Source organism: Larus michahellis, chromosome 5, assembly GCF_964199755.1.
Source record: "Larus michahellis chromosome 5, bLarMic1.1, whole genome shotgun sequence".
Lineage (NCBI taxonomy): Eukaryota > Metazoa > Chordata > Aves > Charadriiformes > Laridae > Larus > Larus michahellis.
Window position 1 is genome coordinate 48,734,628 of NC_133900.1, and position 14,947 is coordinate 48,749,574.

The following is a 14,947-nucleotide window of genomic DNA, read 5'->3' on the forward strand; positions in this document are numbered from 1 at the left end:
AGGGCTTTTTGCTGCCGTTTGCCCCATACCGACGTTCCCAACAGCCCATCAGTGACATGAGCGTGCTGGGTCTCAGAGAAGGTGGGACACACTGCATGCCAACAGGAGGGTCAATGCCAACTCCAAAGATACGTGTTTTTTTTCTTTTCATCTCTCCCTCTGCCAGTGTTTTCTCTGCCTTCTTGTTTCTTGGAGAAAAAGAGGTGGAAGAGGCGGGTGAGCGGTGGGTGGCGACGACAGATGCCTTTGGGCCAGGGTAGTGGCAGGGTCCTGCTCCACACCCCGCTGCTGAGTGGTCCAGCGCTGCAGCTGAGCCCCTTGCTTTAGGTGCGTCTTTGTGCACCCCAGTGCCCTTCCCCAGCCCTGACCCCATTGCGCCCCCTCCAGCATCCCAGCATCCCTCCCACACCAGCACCATTCAAACCAGCACCCCTCCCAAGCTGGCATCCCTCCCCAAACCAGCATCCTCCGAAGCAGCGTCCCTCCCCAAACCAGCATCTTCTGAATGAGCTTCCCTCCACAAACCAGCGTCACTCGCACAGACCAGCGTCACGCTGAAACCAGCATCCCTCACAAACCCCGTACCCCTCCCAAAGCAGCACCTCTCCCCAAACCAGCTGCCTCCAGACCAGGATCCCTCCCGGACCAGTGCCTTTCCAAACAAACAACCCTCTCTGAACCAGCATCTTCTGAATGAGCATTCCCTCCCCAAACTGGCATCCCACCCAGACCAGTGTCTTCTAAACCAACAATCCCTCCCAAACCAGCTCCCCTCCCCAGACCAGCATCCCTCACACACCTGCATCCCTCCCCAAAGCAGCATCCTCCAAACCAGCCTTCTCTGAAACCTCATCTTATGAATGAGCATCTCTTCCCAAACCCACATTCCTCCCCAAACCCACGCTCCCTCCCATCCATCACCCCTCCCCAGGATCCGGCCATCCCTGGGTTGGCCTGTGCCCCTCCGAGCAGCCACGGCTCAGTGTGTGGGGTGGAATTCACCAGCCCTGAGAGCTGCCGCTTGTTCTCCTACACTGAATCACCTCGAATTACAGATTTGCTTGGATGCAATTTGGGGGAGAAAAAAAAAAAAAAAAAAAAAAAAAAAGACAGGAAAAAAAAACCTCACAACAAAAAAAACAACCCAGCCCTTTTCTTCCTCCTCCTCCTCCTCCTCCTCCTCCCCTCTGGGAAGGGGTGACAGCAGCATAAATAGCGGCTGGCGCAGCACGGGGCCAGATGCAGAGCGAGCGGCAGGGCAGCCGGCTTCCCCTAGCACGCGTGGCACAGCTGCGAGCACTCTCCGCCATGGCAGAGCCTTCGCTGCCCCTCTCCTTCCTCTGCCTCCTCGCCTTGTCTTCCGCCTGCTACATCCAGAACTGTCCCCGGGGCGGCAAGCGGGCCCTGGCCGACACAGCCCTCCGACAGGTACGGGGTGGGATGGGGGCTTGGGGGGGACGGGATGGGGTTCTGGGGGGTACGACGCAGCTCCGTGGGGTGCAGAGGCTCCCCGTCACCCGTGGGCACCCTTGGCCGTGCTACGCTCCCCTGAGCAGCACGGAGCACCCTGTTTTTGGGGGAGGCTGGGGGACATGCCCAAGGGCACATGGTGGGGCAGTGGCGGAGGAATGGGTGACACACACACACACACACCCCCCCCCGAAATGCTGTTGTTACCTCAAAGAGGGGACTGGGCTGGGCCACAGCTGAGCAGCCCCATGCAGGGACAGGGCACCCCCATGGAGCAGAGATGGGGAGGACACGGGGGGCAGCAGGGAGCACCCAGAGCGGGGCCATCGCTGCAGCACGAGGCCGCGCTGCTGGTGGCAGGGACAAGATGGGTCACCCCATGCCAGCACGGCACCCCGAGGGCTGACGGAGCAGGAGGGGGGCTGCTTTTGAATAAAAGGAGGTGCAAGCAGGGTGTACCCCTCCTTTTCTGGGGGGTCCGGGGAGACTCAAGCAGCTCCTTCCCCCAGTGCATGCCCTGCGGCCCCGGGAACAGAGGCAACTGCTTCGGCCCCGGCATCTGCTGCGGCACCGAGATGGGCTGTTACCTGGGCACGGCCGAGACGCGGCGCTGCGCCGAGGAAGACTACCTGCCTTCGCCCTGCCAGGCCGGCGGGCAGCCCTGCGGCTCCAGCGGCCGCTGCGCCGCACCCGGCATCTGCTGCACCACCGGTAATAGGGGGGGTGTTGGGGGTCAGAGGGATGGGGGTCCAGAGAGGAGAGTTTGGGGTGTCTTGGGACCACGGTGGGAGCTGGCAATGGCAGTGGCATGGGTCAATCCTGCAGTTAGACCTCACCTTCCAAAGGGGAAACTGAGGCAGAGAGCAGCACCAGTGTTGTCCCCATTTTGGGATAATTTTGGGATAGTCAGATTCAGACTAGATAAAAGGGAGAAATTTTTTACGATGGGGATGGTGAAACATGGGAGTAGGTTGCCCAGCGAGGTGGTAGATGCCCCATCCCTGGAAACATTCCAGGTCAGGTTGGGTGGCGCTTTGATCTAGTTGAAGTTGTCCCTGCTCATTGCAGGGGGTTGGACTAGATGACCTTTAAAGGTCCTTTCCAACCCAAACCATTCCATGATTCTATGGTAAGGACTGGGCTCAGAGCTCCTTCCCGAGCCACCGCCATGAGATATTTCCCAGCCAGGCACACGCAGCCTCCCCGATGTGCCAGAAAAATCCCAGCCAGCCCCGCTCCCTGGTAAACAGGAGGGACAAAGTTGGAGCTGTGCAGGAACCCCTAGATGCCACCAACCCCCTTCCCCACCTGAAGATAAAACACTTGTGGTCCTAAATAACCCGTACCATCACGACGTTTTGCTTCCTCTTGAAGAAACCTGTGCGATGGACACCAGCTGCCTGGACGAGGGCAGTGACGGGGCTCAGGAGGCGGCAGAGAAGAACCTGACGGTGCTGGACGGCTCGGCTGGAGATCTGCTCCTCAAGCTGATGCACTTGGCAAACCGGCAGCAGCAGCAGCAGCAGCAGGGCAAGCATCCCCTCCTCTGAGTCGGGGCGCCGGGTGTCCCCTGCACTGCCACCGACCCCCCCAACCCCAGCCTTGTAAATACGAGACCCAATAAAAGTCCTCGTGCACTGTGGTGGCTTTGTCCGGGGTGCTGGGGACGGGTTATGGGGGGCTCCAGGGAACCCGTCCGGGGCTCGGAGATGGTGGGTTGAGGGGGTTTGGAGGTTGTTGGATCTTCATCCCCACACCTCCCCCCAGAATCCCTGTGCGGTTTGGCTCCAACCCGCAGTGGTTCTGCTGGGCTGGGTGCAGGATTTGGCCCCGTGCTGGCTGCACTAAGGGAAAGAAGCCCAGGCAGAGCTGGCCTTTGGGATCCGGCCATGGGGTCCCACCCCGGGAGCCCCAGCAGCACCCATGGGCGCTGAGCCTCCCAGCCCCCCCAGCCCCTGCAGTTTGGAGCACCACACCCCGGGAGGTGCCACCGTCATGTTACCTCTTAGCCAAGAGCCCTCTTCGAGGCAGATTCGGGGCCCCGTTACATTCAGGAACTGGCACGGCCGGCGCTTCAAGCCACATCTACTAAAAATGATTAAAAGTAAGGAAAACCACCCCCAAAAAAAACGCAAGACTGGAAAGCTTTGGGTTCCCAGCTTCATACAACCTCCCAGCTGGTCTTATCTTTCCCCACCATCCCCACCAGACACCGATGAGCAGGATCAGCCCCCTATTTATTCCACACGCACACCCCCCAAATTTGGGATACCGTTACCCCAACCCTCCTACCCCCTCCCAGGTGTCTTACCCTGGCAGGGTCCCTGCTCCAGGCTCTCTCGGGGCTGGGATCTGGCCACAGCGCGGGGGACAGCTCATCCTTTATAATGTCCCCGAGGGAGGTGGCACCTCCTGGGAGGTGGAGCTCCTCTGCGCCGGCGGGCCCCATCCTGCCCACGTCAGCTCCCCGCACCTCAAGGGGGTGCAGGATTAACCCAGCGCCCAGTCCATGTGACGAGCATCTTATCCCAGCCCCGGGGAGGTGGGGGACCTGAAATCACCCCAAAATCATTGGGAAAGCACAGATGGGTGACCCTAAACTGCGGGATAAAGAAATTGGGCTGTTGAAGTCCAGCCCTGGCAGTCAGCCTGCCCCGGGATGTGAACCCCAACATCTCCTGCAGCAAGGGGGGTGCATCGCTAAGCCAGGATGATGCTCCAGGCTGATGGAAGCCTTGGCATCGGGGCGTCAAGGTCTCCAAAAGCACCAGGAGCTGATAATCGGGATTTTTTTTTCCCCACACTTCTCCACCCAAGTCACATCCCAACCCTGCCCACGGGGGTCCGGACACCCCCAAACCAGCTGCAGGGGCTCCAGGACAGTGATTTTCCCCTCCACCCCATGCTGCAGCGGGACGGCAGCCGGGGCTGAGCCTCTGGGACGCTACACGCAGCTGCTGAGCCCCATTTCTAACCCGTTAACATGGACCCCAGTGCCCAGCTTGTCCCCAGGGAGCAGGATTCATCAGCTGCCTGACCCCAGGCAGGTGACAAGGACCTGGCTGCCCCCGCCACCGGCCACCATGGCCACACTAAGTGGCAGATTTCAAAGCAAGCCAGAGGGGATGAGAGGAGGTCATGGCTCCCAGGCTCCAGGCTGCCTAATTCCCAATTAAGCAGGCGCAGGGAGGGACCAAGTTAATGGTCTTGATAGATGTAAGATTTGTCCGCAGCAGAGGAATTTATTCAAGGCGGGATGCTCTTAATTGCAGTAACGAAGGCGAGGGGTTAGGGTTAGCAGGACTCTGTGTGATTGCATCAGCCTTCGGCCCCATCCTCCCTGCTGTTTCTCTTGCGGATCCTTCACCTGCTGATGACGTGGTCCAGGCCATCACTTTCAAGCCCCATGTGCAGCTCCAGGGCAGAAACAATGGGGAAATTTGGGTTTTCGGGCCTTTGCCGATGAGGTTTGGTGTTTTCAGGCTGCCTCGGTGCTGTTAGATGACAGCAGGCAGGGACAGGCTTGGTGTCACCACCATCCCAGAGCGGGACAAGCCCAGCATTGAGCATCCCCCAAGGGCCAGGCAGGGACAGGCAGAAAGGACCACCACCACATTTCCCACCCCAGATCCCACACATGATCCCAGAGGAAGATATGGGTTTGGTTTCCCCCCCACCAGAAGGGATTTGAAGCCAAGGGAAGAACAATGTCCCTCTCGCCCCACTCGGGTGAATGCATCCCACCAGGCTACGGAGATGCCTTCCTTCATCCCTACCCAACCCATGCCATAGGGGTCCCGAACAGGACACAGAGTGACAAGCTCGGCAGCCCTAAGGGGTTGGCAGGGAAGGGACCCAAGCCCCAAACAGCATCCGCAGCCTCCGCACGTTTCCCCCGCCGCGGTCGGAGTCATCACCAAGGAGAAAACCAACACCTTGGCCTTGACCTCACGTCCTCGACCTCCGGCTATTAGCAGAGCCCTCCGGTGTGGAAAGCAATGCCTTGTGGTTTTTAAGGGAAACGGGTGACGCCGGTGCCAGCATCTGTAAGTAGGAGTCGGCACTATATATACACCACCGCTCGTTGGGACGAGAAGCCAAAAAGCTTCCCAACCCCACAGCTATGCCCTGCAAGGCGCTCGCCCTCTGCCTCCTGGGGCTCCTGGCTCTCTCCTCTGCTTGCTACATCCAGAACTGCCCCATTGGGGGCAAACGTGCCGTCCTGGACATGGAGATCAGGAAGGTAAGTCCTGGCGGGCTGGGAGACCTCCTAACCCCCTCCTTTCCTTCTCCCTACCTTCCCCAAGCCTCCCGAGGGCTCCTGCGGAGATGCCAGCAGGAGGGAGGGAAAGACCAGGGAAATGCTCAGCCTGACCCCAGATGCTTTTAACTCTCCCCCCACCTTTCTCCTCCCCTTTCCCCGACCAGTGCATGCCCTGTGGTCCCAGGAACAAGGGCGGCCGCTGCTTCGGTCCCAACATCTGCTGCGGAGAAGAGCTGGGTTGTTACATCGGCACCTCCGAAACCCTGCGGTGCCAGGAGGAAAACTTCTTGCCAACGCCCTGCGAGTCGGGACACAAGCCCTGCGGCGGCAGCGGAGGCAGCTGTGCCACCCCCGGAATCTGCTGCAGCAGCGGTGAGGGCAGAGTCGGGTCCACCTCCCTTCTGGGACCCTCATCATGACGGGGGTGGGGGGGGCGCTCACGCACCAGAGATAATAAGTGGGAGAGGGGATGTCACCCAAAGGATCGCCTTTGTCCTGTCCATCTGTCCATCCATCTCCCCAACAGCCAGGGCCACCCCACTCAGCACAGACTTGATCCCGACGCCAGGGAAGGTGATAACAGACCATGAGGTTTCGGGGAAGGGGGAAAGCAGACAGCAACCACACTCAGGAGGCTGCGCAAGCAGCAGGAGCCCTCCGGTGCACAGCAGCCCATGCCCCCTCCTGCTTTCATTATGGTTTTCCAAAAATCCCTGCCTGCTCCCTAAGTTAGATGCTACCAGAGATCCTGCTACAAATCCTGGGGAGCTACAGGGCATGAAGTGAACATGATCTTGCTCGAGGTTATTAGAAATCAGCACCAGGGGGGTCTCTGAGGGCTGGTTTTACACAGTGCTCTCCCCTTTCTCTCCCCGCGCAGAGGGCTGCGTGCTTGATTCATCCTGCGACCAAGAAATGTTGATTGCATAGACCACCCCGGAGAGAACCTGCAGGATTCCTTATCTATCAAGCCCTACCAGCCCCGAATCAAGCCAAGAACAGATGAGCCAAGGTCTGTGACTCAGATTTCAGTGAATGATCTTAATTAGAAATAAAACTTGTACAGAAAAAAAAAAAAAGTCTGTTTTTCATGTTCTTGCCTGGTTTAGGTACACTTGGGAGGGCTGTCTGGAGAGAAAAAGCCATTTTTAGGAAAGCGTAGATAAAAAGCAAGGATTTAGGGCTGATTCCTGCAGCTGGTGTTTTATCTGAGTGAGGGAGGGCAGAGGGACCTGCAGTCAAGCCTGCCTGGGCTCTGGCTGAAGCACAGCAAACTCCAGGCTGGTGTCAGGCAGCCCAAAAACGACCACACTAAGCCAGAACCGCCAAAGAGGACCCAGAGTAATTACCGTATTATCTACAACGTAAGCCCCAGGCGATGAGTACCATAAGGCTGAAGGTGGGGGGGGTGGGGGGACACACATAAAAGTCAGTATCATTTAGCCATCCTCTGCACAGTTTTCTCATTTAGCCATACCAACAGAGTGCAAAGGAGGGTTTAAAGGATCAGCAGGTCCTTACACCACAGCAGAAACCAGAAAGACAATTAATTCTTTCCCCTATCAGCAAAGAGTGAGAGGTCAGTGTTTCCTACGAAGCGATTCCAACTTTGTTTTCTTTCAAAAGCATCTAAACGGGTCGACATACAAACCGTGCCGGGGCTACAATGGGGAGGCTCAGAGCCAGGACCCGCCTCGGGACCGTTCCCGCTCTTCCCCCCTACATGCTTTGTGTGAAAGCAGGAGGGATCCAAACACGTGGGAGGTGGATTCGCAGAGAGTCAGTGACAGGAATACGAACACCAGCAGCTTCTCAGGCAGCTTCTGTGCTGCCTCGCAGGGCTAAGACAGACTACTGGTGCCTCTGCTGCTCGTCGAAAGCCCAAGTTTCTCCCTCCCCCTCCCCCTTGCAGGCGTTAACCCTTCAGAAGAACCACAGCCAGACCCGCAGGCTTTTGTCAACAATTCTGTGGTCGATTTATACATTAAAAGGAAGAAACGGGCTCGTAAGTGGAGCCTCTGTACAGAGGCCAGGTTAGCACCCCCTGTCCTGGGCCGGGGCCGCTAAGACAACACCGTCCGTTTGACGATCCGTCCATCCTTGTCGATGGCAAAGTTGTAGTTGCGAGGGTTGTCCAGGCACTCCTCAATCCGCGCGTCCAGGTTCTCGGGGGTGATGAACGTTTTGGCTTCCTCCTGTATGAAGGACAAGTACTGGCTCTTAACGCACATTAGTGGACGAGTCACTACGGGCAGCACACAAGCTGCTGGTGCCTGCAGAGCTCGTGGATCTCCGACAGATCCCGAGATGTCACCAGCATTGCCAGGATCTCAGCAGGAGCCGAGTCCAGAAGGAGGAAACCTTTATTCTCCCGCTCAGGATTATTCCACCCTGTTTTCAGAGCTCTCACTCAACCTCCTTCCCATTCACACACTGTCAACACTCCTCCTGGAAGGTGCCAACACTTCCATTCCCAGCTACCAACAAAAAATCTCCAGAAAATAAGCCTACGGCTTCCACATCGCTCCCACGGGCTGCTGTCAAACCCTTCACAGGGACCGCTGGCAGCATTCTCCCCAGCAGGCACCAGCTGCTCTCACCTGCAGCTGGAGAACCTCCTTCTCCTTTTCCTTCAGGAAAGCCTCCATTATCCGGGCCCTGTTCTCTGCAGCCTGTAACTTCTGCCTCTTCCGTTCTTCCTCTTCTTTCCTAATTCTTTCCTCTCTGCCATATGGAAAGGAAAACAAATCAACAAAGTTTTGGTGAATCCTCACGCCCTGTGGAGTGGCACTTTTCTGAGACACAATAATCCCTCAGGATGCAAAGAGAGCTTGTGCTGTCCCCAGTGCAGGGAGGGAGGAGAATTCCCCTCCTTCCGTGAGAGAAAAATCAATGCAAAACATTAACACAAAAGCTTTCGAAGTGACTGGCATGGACACGCGTGACGCTGATCTGAGACCTAGCAGGGTCTGGCTCCGTTCAGGAGCTCTAAGTCAGAGCACGTGATTCTTCTAGCAGTAACTGGATGGGGAAGCTTGAGTGCTTTGTGACGGGCCAAGGGACAGTGGCAGGGACGGGGCAGATGGGCTTTTCCCGTTAACCTTCTCCAGATTTTGAGATTCAGCAGATGCTGATTTTCTTGGAAGCATCAACACAGTTCCTGTGCCTGACCAGAGGATGGCTCCCTGGGAGCAGTGCAGGAGGGAATGTGGAGAATGACACGCACCTCTGCAGGAGAGCAGGAGGCTGTCCAGAGCTCGGTAATGTACCCCTCAGCAGCAAGAGGCCCTGGAAACACGACTGCTCTGTATGCAGATTTATTTTTAAAAGGTCAAAATTTAGGTCAAGTGTCTTTGTGAAAAATAGAACATGACTCTGACCGACCCAGGTGCTGAATTTAGTTCTGCACGAGCAAAAGTCAAAGCCAGGAAGGGAAGTGGGCCCCTAGCTTCACATGGGGCCAGGCTGACCTGCGTGCCCGCTGCCGGGCATTCTCCGCCTCATTCCAGGCCATCAGGCGCCGGTGCTCCTCCATCAGCTCCGCCGAGTCCTCCCCAGACAGCAGTGCCTCCCGCTTCTTCTGCAGCACCTCGGCCCTGAACTCGGCCCTGCCGGGAGGGGAGGCCACTGAGCTGCTTGCTTACCAGGGCCTGGGTGCCATGGGGGGGTTCTCCCAAGCCTACCCCATAGCAGAGCCAGCCCCACCGTCCCGACTTTCCCCTGCCCCACAGCTATCCCAGCCCCACCACCCTGGCTCTGCTGTACCCCACAGTAACTGGAGTCTAGCTGTCCCTGCTCCAAAGCAGCCCCAGACCCCTCAGCCCTCCCCTGCCCCACAGCCCCATAACCAGCCACCTGCACCACAGCAAGCCATCTCACAGCAGCACCACAAACGCACAGCCAGCCCCACAACCCACCTCTGCACCACAGCAGCCCCAAATGGCCACAAGCCAGACCTCTCCTGCCCCACAGCCTGCCCCCTGCCCCACAGCAGTCTCATACCCAGAGCCAAAGACAGCCCCCCAACCCTCCCCTACCCCACAGCAGCTCCACAGCCCTATACCCAGCCTCCTGCCCTATAACCAGAGCCACAGCCAGCTCCCGAACCCTCCCCTGCCCCACAGCAGCCCCATAGACCTATACCCAGCCCCCTGCCCCACCGCAGTCCCACAGACCTATACCCAGCCCCCTGCCCCACAGCAGTCCCATACCCAAAGCCACAGACAGCCCTCCAACTCTCCTCTACCCCACAGCAGCCCCACAGCCCTATACCCAGGCCCCTGGCTCACAGCAGCCCTACGGCCCCAAGGCCCGGCCTCCCGACTCCCCCCTCCACAGCCTCTGCCCTCCCCTCCATCCCCCGGGCGGGTACCGGAGGGCGCCGAGGACCAGCCGGTGCTGCCGGTACCGCTCGGTGACCACCAGCAGCTCCTCAGGGTCGACGGGCGGCGGCACCTTCACCCGCGACGCCTTGGATTTGGCGGGAGGGTCGTGCCGCGTCTTACGGCCCCGCGCCGGGACCAGCCGCGGCCCCCAGGCGGGGAAGGGGCCGGTACCGGGGCCGGGGCCGGAGCCGGGTCCCGGGCGGGCGGCAGGGCCCAGCGCGGCCGCCAGGGCCGGCCCCAGGCGGCAGCGCCTCAGCGCCGGCAGCATGGCGGCCCGCCGGACCGGACGTGACGTACCGGAACCGCCCGCGAGGCACCGTGAGGAAGGGAGCGCGCAGCGGGGGCTGACGGGAAATGTAGTGCGGGACACGGCACTCCCCGGGACATGGCACCCCCCCGTGATACACGGCGCCCCACGGGACACAGCGCCCCACGGGATACAGCAGCCACCCTGTGGGACACAGACACCCGCGAGACACGGCACCACCCACGGGACACGGCACCCCCCCCCGGGGACACAGACACGCTACGGGACACGGACGCCCATAGGACACGGCGCCCCATGGGACAGAGACACCCCACCGGGACACGGCAGCTCCGCGGGGGACACGGCACCCCCCCGCAGGATACAGCCACCCACGGGACACAGACACCCGTGGGACACGGCACCCCCTGGAAACGGCCCCACAGGACAAAGCCCAACGAGACACAAGCCCCCCACGGGAAACACGCTCCCCCCGCCCCCCGCGGCCCGTTCTCGGGACAGAGCCCCCCATAAAACACCGCCCCCCGTGGCACAAGCCCCTCCCCACCCGAGGCACAGCCTCCCACGGGACACCATCCCCCCGCACGGGACACAGCCTTGCGGGACACGGCACCCCCCCCCACACGGGACACGGCACCCTGCAGGGGACATCCCCCGCCCCACGGGACACGGCATCCCCCACGGGACTTAGCCCCCTAGGAGACACATCCCCCCCATCGGACACCCCCATCCCCCACACGAGACACAGCTCCCCGCGGCACACAGCCCCCCACACACACTTGCATCTCCGCCCCCCCCCCCCCAGCACACCCCCACGCGGGACACCCTCCAGGCAGGACGCCCCCGGCAGCCGCCACCACTCAGGACAAGGTCCCCCCCGAGCCCCTTTATTGCCCGCGGGGACCCGCCAGTGGGTCGTGGGGGGGCTCGGTGTGTCACGGGTGGGCTCGGTGCGTCCCGCTCCCGCCTGGGGTCGGTGGGTGCCGCTCAGCGGCGGCGCAGCGCAGCCCCCTGCGGGAGCGGCAGCGGGGTCGGTGGGGCCGGGGCCGGTGGAGGCCAGGGCCGGTACCGGCCCCCACCCCCGCGGTGGTCCCCCCACCCGTGTTCCCCCCCTCGTCCCCGCTCACCAGCAGCGGCTCCTCCCGCCGCGGGGCCGGCGGCTGCCGGGGGGGGCACGGGGGCGGGCTGCAGCGCCAGAGCCGGGACGGGACCTGCGGGAGAGCGGCCGCCGTGGGGGGGACGGGACCGGCGGGGGACAACCCCCGGGGACGGGGAGGCTGGGGGGGATATAAACTCGGGGCGGAGGGGGTTAATCCGGGAGGGGATAATCCAGGGAGGATAATTTGGAGAGGGTAACCCGGAGGGGGGAATACATCCGGGGGGATAATTTTGGGGGGGAGATGATGTCGGGAGGGGCGATATTCCAAGGGGAGGGCTAATTGAGGGAGGATAATTTGGGGAAGCATAACCGGTGTGTGTGTGTGTATAATCTGGGGGGGGGATAATCCGAGGAGGGGGAGTAAATCGTGAGGGAGATGAGCGCAGGGGGGTGACGATCTGTGGGGGCGTGTAACTTCGAGGGGGGTGATCTCGGTGGAGAAGAGCAGTACCGGGGTGGGGTGGGGGGCCGATAAACTGGGGGCGGGGGATAAATCAGGGAGGATAATCTGGGAAAGGGTAACCCGGGGGAGGGGGGGGGCGGAAATCGGAAGGGATATTAATCCGGGGGCGGTAATTCGTGGGGGGGAGATGACCACCGGGAGGGGATAATGCGGGGCGGGGGGGAGAGTATAATATCGCTGGGGGTGGGAGGGGGGTAACTCGGTGGGGGAGATAACCACGAGGAGGGATAACCTGGGGGAGGAGGGGATAATCCAGGGAGGGGGATAAACCGGGGAGGGGGATAATGCCGGGGCGGGGGGGAAATAACCCCGGGAGCAGGAGGCTTTTACCCTGCCGGGGGGCGGGTACAAGAATCCGGGGCGTGTGTGACCCCAGGGGGGGTACAAACCCTGGGGCAGAAGGGCATCACCCTGGGGGTGGGGGAACCCCAGGGGGGGTAACACCCGGGGGTGGGGGGTGTCATCACCGGGGGGGCGCGGGTCCCTACCTGCAGGGCCGGGGGCGGGGCGAGGTCCCGCTTGCCCCCCGGGTACCAGCCATGGGACCAGTGCTGGCCGGGGCAGCGGGGCACGGCGGCGGCCAGCAGCAGCAGCGCCAGCAGCAGCAGGGACACGCGGGGTGCCATGGCCGGGGGGGCTGCGGGGGCAGAGGGGTCTCTGTCCCACCGGCACCCACCCCAGTGGGTGCCCCGGGGGGGCTGCTGGGGGCTGGCTGGAGGTGCTGGAGGGATGAGCACCCATGGCTGCTGCCTGGGGTGGCTTGGGTGCAATGAAGATGGGCGCCACAGGGTCCCATTTGGGGTGGTTTTGGGGATGGAGATGCTGGAGGGGATGAGCACCCATGGGTGCTCTTTGGGGTGGGTTTGGGATGGAGATGCTGGAGGGGATGAGCACCCTGGGGTGCTGCATGGGGTGGGTTTGGGGCTTGGATGTTGGAGGGGATGAGGACCCATGGGTGCTCTTTGGGGTGGGTTTGAGGATGGAGATGCTGGAGGGGATGAGCACCCCGGGGTGCTGCTGGGGTTCGGGTCCAGCAAGGACGCACACCTTGGGGTGCTGTTAGAGTCTGATTCGGGGCGAGCAGGACCACCACCCCAGGGTCCACATGTGCCGCCAGCACCCACCCCCCCACCCCCCGCCGCTGGGGCAGCCTCACCTGGCTGGGTGGACGTCGGTGGTGGTGGTGGCTGCCTGGTGCCGTGGCCGGCCGGGCTGGGCACCGCTATTTGTAGGGCTGGGCGACAGTGACGTCGGCCCCGCTGCTGCTCCCACGGGGGACCGTGACCTCGCCGATGGCGTCGGCCTCCTCGTGTCAGCGCCTGCCGCCTCCTTCCCCCCCACAAATCCCCTTGGCACTGCAGGACAACACCCTGACACCTCTTTTTTTGGGGGGGGTCTGCCCCGCTGACCCTGCTCTGGCTCAGATGGTCCCCAGCCCTGTGACCAACACATCCAGGAGCCGCTTTGCAGCCCCCGGGGACGCTCCTGGTGAAGGGGGTGGGGGGGGAGCAAACCCTTGGTGCCTCAGTTTCCCCACCCAGCACCGTCCCCAATTTCACCCGTTCTCCCCCAATTTCAGCTTCATCACCCCCACGTCAGGGCCAGGTGCTGGCAACGGCCAGGCAGCCCAAAGCCCCTGGCTCAGGGGATGTGATGGAGCCTGGGAAAGGGATTTTGGCAGGATCCGTCCCCAGATTATCTCCAGCAACTGCTCGCATCCCTGCTATTTGCGGTGGGATGCGGCAGAAGGACTGGGCCACAGCAGATGCTGCGGCAAAAGGTCAGGGCAGCTCCCCAAGATCTTAAAATTCCTTTGTCCCCACAGCGATCCCAGGAAGGAAGGAAAAGGGGAAAAACCTCATTATTGTCACTGGGAAGCAGCCAGCGCCCAGCGGGCAGAGGGACAGAGCCACTTGGGGTGCTCGGTGTCCCCAGGGAGAGCATCGGTAGTGGGCAAGTGCGCCCCTCCCCCATCCCAGGAGGGTCCCCGTTTCTTTTGGGATCAGCACGTTTATTTCCGAGCATGACTTCCAGCTTTGTCCAAAAGCCCCCCAAATTCAGGAGTCAAAGTCTACTAATGAAGTGATGATGCTGGGGTTCATGATGGGGTGGCAGGTGATGGAACGGGGATGACAACAGCAGTGAGGTAATTTTTGGGGCGTGTTTTGGGTTGCTGGGGGGTGGTGTCCATTTGCCTGTGTGCCCCCACCGAGCCACTCCCACCCCAGGAAATCCCCCTGGGATGGAAAAGCTATGCTGGAAAACTCGGATACCTTGATGCATGGGGTGGCTTTTCCCGTGGTTTCCTAGAGTTCCACCCCATATCCCCCGAGTCTTCCCTTGGCTGGGCAAGGATGTCACCGTCCCTTTGCCTTGCCACCCCCCTCATGCTCCTGATCACCGCCCCGGGTGCCCAGACACATCCTTGGGGTGAAACCTCCACTCCGACCCTAGTTCTCCCAGTGCCTGCAGCAGAGGATGGAGCTCCCCCGGTTAACCAGGGCATAGTCCCCCTCAGCGCAGGAGGAACAAGGAAGGTATTTCATCAGACACCTCTTTGTAACAAAAAACCTATTAAAATCAACCATATTAACCTTTCTTTTTTAATATAGAAGTGCTGCACCCTTGGGTCTTCAGGACTTTTCTTGGCCCTTAGGACTCTTCTTGTGCCCTGTCCCATCACCAGCATTAGGGTTTCCTTAGATTTTTCTTGTTCTGGGAAGGGAACAATAAAAATCCTCTTTCTCTGACAACCCAAATTCATCTCCATGATGGAGCCTCCATAGGGGAAAAAAAAAAAAACAAAAAAAAGAGGAATATTCCCTAAGCTTGTCTGGAAGGCAGCAAGGGCACCCTCCAGGCTGGAGAAGGGTCTCCTTCAGCTTTAAAAACCTGTGAATGCTTTAGCAGTGACCATCTGGAGACCATCTTGAGGTCTTAA

At 60.6% G+C, this 14,947-nt stretch overlaps 4 protein-coding genes across 4 annotated transcripts; 2 read left to right on the plus strand and 2 right to left on the minus strand.

Annotated features, from left to right (window-relative positions):
- Positions 1-1,104: 1,104 nt before the first annotated feature.
- On the plus strand, positions 1,105-3,592 carry LOC141743920 (vasotocin-neurophysin VT). Its single transcript, XM_074588993.1, has 3 exons — positions 1,105-1,428; positions 1,980-2,181; positions 2,845-3,592. Exons 1-3 carry the CDS (start codon positions 1,240-1,242, stop codon positions 3,018-3,020), a joined length of 567 nt encoding a protein of 188 aa, XP_074445094.1. The 5' UTR covers positions 1,105-1,239; the 3' UTR covers positions 3,021-3,592.
- A 1,993-nt stretch (positions 3,593-5,585) lies between these two features.
- Positions 5,586-6,883, plus strand: LOC141743327 (neurophysin 1-like). Its single transcript, XM_074587229.1, has 3 exons — positions 5,586-5,713; positions 5,899-6,106; positions 6,615-6,883. The coding sequence occupies exons 1-3, from the start codon at positions 5,594-5,596 to the stop codon at positions 6,662-6,664; spliced, it is 378 nt and encodes a 125-aa protein (XP_074443330.1). The 5' UTR covers positions 5,586-5,593; the 3' UTR covers positions 6,665-6,883.
- An 803-nt stretch (positions 6,884-7,686) lies between these two features.
- Positions 7,687-10,424, minus strand: MRPS26 (mitochondrial ribosomal protein S26). Its single transcript, XM_074587228.1, has 4 exons — positions 10,107-10,424; positions 9,205-9,342; positions 8,335-8,458; positions 7,687-7,929 (listed from the first exon to the last, which is right to left on the minus strand). The coding sequence occupies exons 1-4, from the start codon at positions 10,385-10,387 to the stop codon at positions 7,798-7,800; spliced, it is 675 nt and encodes a 224-aa protein (XP_074443329.1). The 5' UTR covers positions 10,388-10,424; the 3' UTR covers positions 7,687-7,797.
- A 947-nt stretch (positions 10,425-11,371) lies between these two features.
- On the minus strand, positions 11,372-12,632 carry LOC141743328 (progonadoliberin-2). The gene is made up of 3 exons (XM_074587230.1): positions 12,495-12,632; positions 11,512-11,595; positions 11,372-11,395 (listed from the first exon to the last, which is right to left on the minus strand). The coding sequence occupies exons 1-3, from the start codon at positions 12,630-12,632 to the stop codon at positions 11,372-11,374; spliced, it is 246 nt and encodes an 81-aa protein (XP_074443331.1).
- Between the last annotated feature and the right edge of the window lie 2,315 nt (positions 12,633-14,947).

What these genes read in the sequence shown, in the direction of transcription:
- LOC141743327 (XM_074587229.1), top strand. Translation starts at nt 5,594, where the DNA reads ATGCCCTGCAAGGCGCTCGCCCTCTGCCTCCTGGGGCTCCTGGCTCTC. An exon ending in TGGACATGGAGATCAGGAAG is followed by an intron (nt 5,714 to 5,898) that starts GTAAGTCCTGGC and finishes TTCCCCGACCAG; the next exon opens with TGCATGCCCTGTGGTCCCAG. An exon ending in CGGAATCTGCTGCAGCAGCG is followed by an intron (nt 6,107 to 6,614) that starts GTGAGGGCAGAG and finishes CTCCCCGCGCAG; the next exon opens with AGGGCTGCGTGCTTGATTCA.
- MRPS26 (XM_074587228.1), bottom strand. Translation starts at nt 10,387, where the DNA reads ATGCTGCCGGCGCTGAGGCGCTGCCGCCTGGGGCCGGCCCTGGCGGCC. An exon ending in CTGGTCCTCGGCGCCCTCCG is followed by an intron (nt 9,343 to 10,106) that starts GTACCCGCCCGG and finishes CCCTCCCGGCAG; the next exon opens with GGCCGAGTTCAGGGCCGAGG. An exon ending in AGGAGGTTCTCCAGCTGCAG is followed by an intron (nt 7,930 to 8,334) that starts GTGAGAGCAGCT and finishes TCCTTCATACAG; the next exon opens with GAGGAAGCCAAAACGTTCAT.
- LOC141743920 (XM_074588993.1), top strand. Translation starts at nt 1,240, where the DNA reads ATGCAGAGCGAGCGGCAGGGCAGCCGGCTTCCCCTAGCACGCGTGGCA. An exon ending in CCGACACAGCCCTCCGACAG is followed by an intron (nt 1,429 to 1,979) that starts GTACGGGGTGGG and finishes TCCTTCCCCCAG; the next exon opens with TGCATGCCCTGCGGCCCCGG. An exon ending in CGGCATCTGCTGCACCACCG is followed by an intron (nt 2,182 to 2,844) that starts GTAATAGGGGGG and finishes TTCCTCTTGAAG; the next exon opens with AAACCTGTGCGATGGACACC.
- LOC141743328 (XM_074587230.1), bottom strand. Translation starts at nt 12,632, where the DNA reads ATGGCACCCCGCGTGTCCCTGCTGCTGCTGGCGCTGCTGCTGCTGGCC. An exon ending in CCCCGCCCCCGGCCCTGCAG is followed by an intron (nt 11,596 to 12,494) that starts GTAGGGACCCGC and finishes GCTCTCCCGCAG; the next exon opens with GTCCCGTCCCGGCTCTGGCG. An exon ending in GGCGGGAGGAGCCGCTGCTG is followed by an intron (nt 11,396 to 11,511) that starts GTGAGCGGGGAC and finishes CCGCTCCCGCAG; the next exon opens with GGGGCTGCGCTGCGCCGCCG.